Source organism: Salpingoeca rosetta (assembly GCF_000188695.1).
Source record: "Salpingoeca rosetta unplaced genomic scaffold supercont1.6, whole genome shotgun sequence".
Classification (NCBI taxonomy): Eukaryota; class Choanoflagellata; order Craspedida; family Salpingoecidae; genus Salpingoeca; species Salpingoeca rosetta.
In genome coordinates this window covers 65215-72714 of record NW_004754928.1, presented here as the reverse complement: position 1 = coordinate 72714, position 7500 = coordinate 65215, and the positions used below count along the sequence as shown (strand labels likewise).

General features: G+C 54.9%; 3 protein-coding genes across 3 annotated transcripts in view; 2 read left to right on the top strand and 1 right to left on the bottom strand.

The window, feature by feature from the left end:
- Positions 1–2202, top strand: part of PTSG_02577 (uncharacterized protein) — a gene marked incomplete at its 5' end in the record, with an annotated part of 4346 nt that extends 2144 nt beyond the window's left edge. Inside the window, 5 exons of the mRNA XM_004996017.1 lie at positions 348–426; positions 695–791; positions 1028–1165; positions 1471–1565; positions 1741–2202. Coding sequence (XP_004996074.1) covers positions 348–426; positions 695–791; positions 1028–1165; positions 1471–1565; positions 1741–1899 — 568 coding nt within the window. The 3' untranslated portion in view covers positions 1900–2202. The remainder of the gene's footprint in view (positions 1–347; positions 427–694; positions 792–1027; positions 1166–1470; positions 1566–1740) is intronic.
- Positions 2203–2290: 88 nt separating this feature from the next.
- Positions 2291–4830, bottom strand: PTSG_02576 (uncharacterized protein; the record flags this gene model as incomplete). The annotated part of the gene is made up of 3 exons (XM_004996016.1): positions 2291–2422; positions 2689–2899; positions 3140–4830. The coding sequence occupies 3 exons, from the start codon at positions 4828–4830 to the stop codon at positions 2291–2293; spliced, it is 2034 nt and encodes a 677-aa protein (XP_004996073.1).
- A 349-nt stretch (positions 4831–5179) lies between these two features.
- PTSG_02575 (uncharacterized protein) lies at positions 5180–6883 on the top strand. Its single transcript, XM_004996015.1, has one exon. It carries the CDS (start codon positions 5209–5211, stop codon positions 6319–6321), a length of 1113 nt encoding a protein of 370 aa, XP_004996072.1. The 5' UTR covers positions 5180–5208; the 3' UTR covers positions 6322–6883.
- The last annotated feature ends 617 nt before the right edge of the window (positions 6884–7500 follow it).

The following is a 7500-nucleotide window of genomic DNA, read 5'->3' as shown; positions in this document are numbered from 1 at the left end:
CTCCTTTAAAGCAACGGAATGTGCTAGGGCATAGATCAACAGTAGAGCCGATCGCAGTGAATTACTAGTATTGGTCTCGATGTAAAAGTTGTGCATAACAAATGTTTGACGATCATGCCCATCGACCCCGCCGATCTTTAACAATATCCCGCATTCAAGCGTGCTGGTCGTCTTCGTCTCGGGGCGTGGCTCAGGAAATCGGGGCAAACACTGACTGCCAGCCTTTTTAGAGAGACGCCTCTGTTAGCCACTCTGAGCTGTTCTCCAAGGTTCGGAGCCTCGGGCCGAGCGGATCCCGCTACTCTCCCGGATAGCGTTGGAAAAACGCTTATATATCCATTATATAGGAAAAAACAGTCCGGCTCCGGTTGGTCGGCACCACGCGTCAGTCACGTGAGCTCTCAAATCAATCCCGTATTGGCGTTGGTATGCGACGAATAAGCGTTCTTCCCGACCGTCGTGTGTGTGTGTGTGTGTGTGTGTGTGTGTGTGTGTGTGAGGACGTGTGTGTGTGTGTGTGTGTGTGTGTGTGTGTGCGTTTTCTTGCTGTGACCCAGTCTGTCTGGCTGTCCTCCTGCTTCTTTTCGCCCCCACCTGATGTCGCTTAGCTGCTTCCTTGCCCTTCCTGTCCTCTCTCACCATGCTCACCAAACCCCTCCCCCCCCCCGCCTTCTCCCAATCTGCACTTCTGCAGAGCGCGCTCAAGCCGTTGAAGGCGCGAACAGACATTTTCCCAAGCAAATCCGTCGTCGTCGACTCCATTGTCCACATCCCCGGCACCAACCTCTTTGGTGCGATGAGGAGGGAGTGCGGTTGTCTCTATGTCTGTGTGAGTGTGTGTGTGGGTGTTTGTTTGTGTATTTGTGTGTGTGTGTGTGAGTGTATCTGTGTCGTGTCTGTGTCTGTCTGTCTGTGTTGAACTGTGTGAGAGAGATACGAAGGCTGTCAACTCAAGCGTGACCACGCGCTCACTGACGTACACGCCATGACGTCCTCCTTCCCTGCCCATTGTCACTCACTGCTGCAGTTGCGAAAGGAACAAAAAGCGACATTGCGCTGCTGCGGCTCACGGGTCCGCACCACCACTTGGAAACGGTGTGTCACCTCCAATGGCCAAAGTTCAACGAATACTACTTCCGCCTCGACGCCTTTGCGACGCCAACAGGTGCGATTCTTGTGTGTTTTATGTGCCTCTGTGCGTGTGCGTGTGCGTGTGCGTGTGTGTGTGGCTGTGTGTGTGTGTGTGTGCCTGTGCCTGTGTCTGTATCTGTCTCTGTGTCTGTGTCTGTGTTTTTGTGCGTGTGCCTGTCTGTCTGACATTTTGTTGTCTGTATGTCTCTTTCTATCTATCTGTGTCGACCTACCTGCATGACTCCCCGCGCCCCCTCTTGCTCATGTCTACAAACGAATACTGCCTGCCCCTCCCCCTCCCCCAAACCAAACCTCACCCTCTCATTCCGAATCCACAAGGCGTTCAAGTTGTTGCCGGCCACGCCCAGACGCTGTACATGTACACAGTGGACCCGACTTCCGTCAACGCACAAGATGTCATCGAACCGGCACAGGTGCGATGCGTCATACGTCGCTGTTGGGATGGTGTGGCTTACACCTGTCTGCAATGCGAAAACAAAGAATGCTCACACGCAAGCTTTTACACTCGCGTGCCCCACTAGCACTCACACACACTCACACTCACTCTCACTCTCACTCTCACTCTCCCTCACGCACGCACCCATTCAGACGCAAGACGTTGTGCGCTACTGTGCGCTGGGGGATGTGCGTGCAGACAAGTTGTCGTTTGTCATCCGTGGGGTGTGCGCATCGAGCGACGGCAGATATGCACTCGTGACCTATGACCCGGCCGTGTTTGCTCTCTGGAAGACTTCCACAGCAGCTTGAACCCCTCGACACACCGCGCCGACTACGTGCTTACCTGTGTGTATGTGTGTCTGTCTGTCTGTCTGTCTGTGTGTGTGTGTGTGTGTCTGTCAGTCCGTCTGTCTGTCCGTCTGTCTGTGTGTCTGTCTGTGTGTGTATAACTCTCTGTCTCCCTCTGTGTACGCATGTTGTGCGTTGACTGAAAGCGTCTTCTTGTGCGTGACTTGTTGTACCCTGTGTGTTCGTGATCCGTGTGTATGCAACTGCGTGTCGAAAACGAACGGTGCTAACAGTGTAACCAAAATAAACCAAGCCAACACAAACACCCACGCGCGTGCACCAGCATGTTGTACATGTGTGAGTGCAAATTATGTGTTTGTCTGGGTGTGGTGTGCAAGTGTGTGTCATCCTGTCATTGTGGGATGTATTCGGATTGGTGAATGTAACAGCTGCGCTGCGGGTCCGCGGCTGGCGTGAATATGACCACTGCCCCAAGAATCGCCGTCAGCAAGCACATGACGGCCCCAATCACGGCCAGCACGCCCTGTGGTGCGTCAACACACAGGCATGACAGGCATGAGGCGAAGACACAACGCAAAAAGATAGTGAAACAGACATTGCTGCGTTTGCATGGACTGTGTATGCGCGCGCATCTTTCAGGTCTCACCCTCAAGTGTACTGTCACATGTCACCTCCCCCAGCACTACCTACTCGGCACAACATGGCCATTTCACTTCAAAACACCATGCCGCGAAAACACAACGTGCACTTCTGTCGCCCCACTGCACTGCTCTTACAGCTTCATCTTACCTGGCAGACACTTTGGGCGGTGTGGTGGCGGCTGTGTGGCGGCGGTGACGGTGCTAACATGTGTGGTTGATGTGCTCGGTCTGTGTCGTGGAGCAACAACAGATCAAATTCAGTTGACGAGAACTGGGCCGTGGGTTTGGTTGGTGCGAGCACTGCCTGTTGTTCGACTTCGCGAACCTGTGTTCGCAGCGACTCTACTGTTCGCTGCAACCTGCAAACCTCGCAAGTGAGCGTGTGACAAGGCCAAGCCATTAGACGGGGTGAATGATGAGCATGCACATGTATCCCTATCACCAGCCTAGCATCAAAACAGCACACCAAAACCTTCAACCACAGCAACAACACAGTACATCAACACTTCAAACACCTTTGTAACAACAGCCCACACGCACTCCCCCCCCCCCCACACACACACAAAGCCGGATTACAGCTCTGCCATCCTGCCACGCACGTTTCAATCTCTTGGAGGTCCACAATACGTGTATTGTGTAGGGCCTCGAGCGTTGTTGCGCAGAGGTGCTGATACAAGGCGAGGAAGGCGGTGATGCGCCCGAGGCAATTGACGCCGCTGCTGTGCCGTCGGCGCACGGCACGCTGTCCAATGTCCAGCTGCGCTTGCATGAAGCCCAGAAAGGAAGGTGGCAGTGTGTTGCTGTGGCACTCGACTAGAAAGGCCTGTGACCGAAACACTTCCGCCAGCACGCTGTCCAGCGTGTGTTGCTCGCCAACTGCGTCCTGCAAGAACGCACGCATGTGGTCCTCGTGTGGGCGTAGAGCGTCCAATACACCGTCATCAAGACTGCACGGCGGCTGTACGGCTGTATCAGCCGTAGTCGCGGCGGCTGTGGCGGCTGTGGCGGCTGTGGTGGTGTCTGCCATTTTGTGTTGGGCGCCTTGTTGCACTTGTTGTTGAAGCTGCTTGATTGTCTCCAGCATCTGCTCGCGTTCCTTCTCCCATTGCATCTGCAGCTGGGATATCGCCCCGTTCTTGTCGCTGCCACTGTTGTTGGCGCCGAGTGTGGCTGCAGTGGTCATGGGCGATTGCTGACGGGGCCGACGGCGGTGGCGGCGCTGCCGCCTCTGGTGTTGCTGTTGTTTGGGTTGTGCTGTTGTCGAAGCCCGATCAGTGGTAACACCCTCTTTCTCAATGTGAACGTCAATATCCACAAGCACGCACCCTCTTTTCCCCTCCTCCTTCAATCTGTGGTCGCACTGCATGTGATCTGCGAACTTCTCACCCTCCACCTCGCTCCCGCATTGATGTTGTTGTTGATGTTGTCGTTGTTGTTTGTCGTTCCTCGCCGTAATGCCGTCGTCGTCTGTGGCTTTCTCTGTCTGATCGCGTTCGCCTCTCGCTACCACATCACCATCATCTTCCTGCGATTCTTCCTCTTCGCTCGTGTTGCCGGAGCTGTCCGTCGTCTCCCAACGTGACCCGCGTGCGTGCTCGACCAGCCACGCAATGCATCCGCGCACGTCACCTCGGTTGATCTCTTTGGGGAGATCTGCAACCCACAGCGCCTCTCTCACGTCTGCAAGTAACGATTCCGCAACGCTGGGCCGCGGGCCCTGGTGCTGGTGCGAGTGCTCTTTGGTGTTGTGGTACTGCTGGTGCTGTCGCAGTTGCTCAGGTTGGGAGGTTGTAGGTCTACTGTTCTCCCAAACACCACTGTCGTTAGGCGTGGTGGTTGATGATGAGAGCATGTACTGCTCGTGTCGACTGTTGGGGTGGGTGCGCTCTTCTGCGTTCGACAGCCTTCCTTGAATCTCATTGTTGATAACTCCTGCTGCTGCCGATGCTGTTGCTGCTGTGGCTTCGTCACCAAGCACCGCGTTCAGCCCTGTTGTGGCCGTCTGAAGAAGGAAGAGCGCCAACTGCATGTGTTGACGCGCATCAGCATCTGTACTGGTGCTGTTGTTGTTGGTGACAGCTGCTGCACAATCCCTCACCTCGGCCTGCGTGTCCGTCAACTCTGTGCACAGTGCCAGCACGGTTTGCAGGTCGGAGTGCAGTGCGCCGCACCGCTCGAGCACAAGCTGTTGTGCTGCATGAGCCAGCCCGCACAGCACCTCATCTGCCACCACCTCGCCTGCCTCCAGTACCTGAACGGCTTCCGCGCACCCCAGCACCAGCTCCTCCATCACCCGCAGTGTTGTGTGGTTGTGTTGTGTGTTGTGTTGTGTGTTGTGTGTTGTGTTGTGTGTTGTGTGTTGTGTGTTGTGTGTTGTGTGTTGTGTAAATGTGTGTGTGTGTGTGTCTGTGTGTGTGTGTCTGTGTGTGGCTGTAGCGCGAGAGAAGACACCGGCAGCAGCACCACCGACCTACCGACGCTGTTGTTTGAACACGCACATTTGTTGACGTTCAAACCAAACCATCAAACCAGCACAGACTCACAGAACCATTTTGGCGGGAAAGCGCTCCAAAGATCTTTACAGGCGGGACCATGATGGTGGTGGTGGTGGTCGCGCTTGTGATGCAATTTGTGTTGTCGGAGCTCCAGTTGAGCGCACCCGCCCTTGATGATGACGACGCTACCCCGCCTCGTCTTCGCCTTCACTGTTGCTCTCCCGTCGTTGGTGTTGCTGCTAGCTGCTGCCGCTGCTGCTGCTGGTGGCACTGAGCAACAAGCAGGAGGGAAGACGGATGGCAACAACTCTGACCTGCGCTTTGTGTTTGTCAAGACACACAAGACAGGGTCATCCACGTTGATGGTGCTGTTGGGGCAGGCCCTGGAGAGGCGAGGCCTGTACCCGGCCTTTGGCGACGACGGCCATGCCATCTGCAGCACGTGCATTGGGTGGCCCGACAGCTTTGTTGACCCGGAACGACAGCTGTACGGCGCAGACAAGCTCAACTTCTCCGCCTGCATCTCGCACATGCGGTTCACGGCGGCCTCCCAGGCCATGGTGCAGCGGTTCCTCGGCGAAGACGTGCCCACCTTCTCGCTGCTGCGCGACCCGTTCAAGCGCCTCATCAGCGCCCTGCGCTTCTTCCTGCCCATTGAGCTAAGGGAGGCCGGCTTTGACCTCAGATACATGACCGACAGCGAAGTGAACAGGCTGTTTGACCTCATGGGCAACCGCACCTTTGCGCGGACGCTCTCCACGACAACACGCGCGCAAACGATGCTCAGCTACGCCTTTGACTTTGGCATCACGGACAACCCCTTCCTGGAGCCGGCTGCATTCGAGGAAGCCTTCAATGCCGCACAGCGACGCATCAGCCTGGTCCTGCTGACAGAGGAGTGGTACATGTCCATGGCCATGCTGCGGCGGTACATTGGGCTCGAGTTTGAGGACATGGTGTGGAACGACCAGAAGCGGTGGCATGCGCCCGTGCCCGACATCTCAGATGCAACAAAGGCACGCGCGCGCGAGGTGCTGTGGATGGACTACAGGATATACGACCACTATCGGACAGCGTTTAGCGCGCGCATCACGCCCGTGCTTCAGTTGGAAGCGCAGGTGATCCAGAGCACACAGGAGGCGTACGTGCGCCGATGCCAAGCAGTGGTCTCCGCGTGCGTTCCACAAGAGGACGACTTGCCCTTTATGCATCGTCGCTACAAGGAGAAGAACGCAGCCAACGGGGTACCGTGTAATGAGCACGTGCGCGGACGCTGGTGTGCGTAGTATACACAGTATGAGAGAGAGAGCTTGTGTGTGAGTGCATGAATGCATGTCGGCGAGTGTGTTATTTGCGTGAGAGTGCGTGTGTGTATGCGTGCTTGCATGTGTGCGTGTGAGAGTGCGTGCGTGTGTGCGTGTGAGAGAGTGTGTGTTTGTATGTATGTGTGCGTGAGAGTGCGTGCGTACGTGCGTGCGTGCTTTTCTCGGCTTTAATCTTCGCGTGTTTTCGTGCATGTAATCGCAATCTGTACACATGTGTGCGTGTGTTACATGTCGTCATATCTACGCGTGACCATTGCCCTGCTGTGAGTTTATTGCTGACTGCGCATGCCAACACGCCACGGGTGTCTCGCCCTGCGCGACCCGTTACATTGTTGGTGTTGTCCATGAACTCATTTTTCATATCATTCCCGTTTTGTTACATTTGACCCCATGCTTCCCCTCCACCCTCAAACTCGGTCAGTCACACCTTTTGTAGTGTTGCAATGGTGTGACATGACGACAAGGGCAAGACATCTTCCTGTATTGAATACTGCGACGACAAAGGCAATTGTAACATCATGACCATGACAGTCGTGAAGAAAATGTGTGTGGGAGGGGAGAGGGCAAGCTCGAGGGGTCGCGCGCGTGTGTGTGTGTGTGTGTGTGTGTGTGTGTGTGTGTGTGTGTGTGTGTGTGTGTGTGTGTGTGTGTGTGTGTGTGTGTGGGTTGGATTTTTGTGTTTTTTTTTTTTTTTTTTTTTTTGTGAGTGATATTAACGCGAGACTACGTGCCGCGAGCTGAAGCTATTTTGTATTTCAGAGATACTGTTGTGACGACACGCTGTCGGAGTGTTGGAAGCAGACTACGGCGTCAGCGATGGAAGTGAGACAAAGCAACACTTATGCGACGACACCACATACTGAGTCTGTAGTAGAGTATAAGCTAGTGCAGGAAATGGATGAAAGAACTGATATCCAAAGCACGTAGGAGCAGGCGGATGAAGTAGGAAGTTGTTCATTCTTCGACTCGGATGTATTACTATTTGGACTAACTGCTGCGACAAGAACTAGTGCTAGACCAGTTTAACGGATCATGCCAGATGGATGGGGACTCCGACACCGCAAGCGTCCACGCCTCCAGAAATGCACGTCCGTAAAGGAGCTGGAGCATGTTATCTTGCATCACCTTTCGCCCTGCACG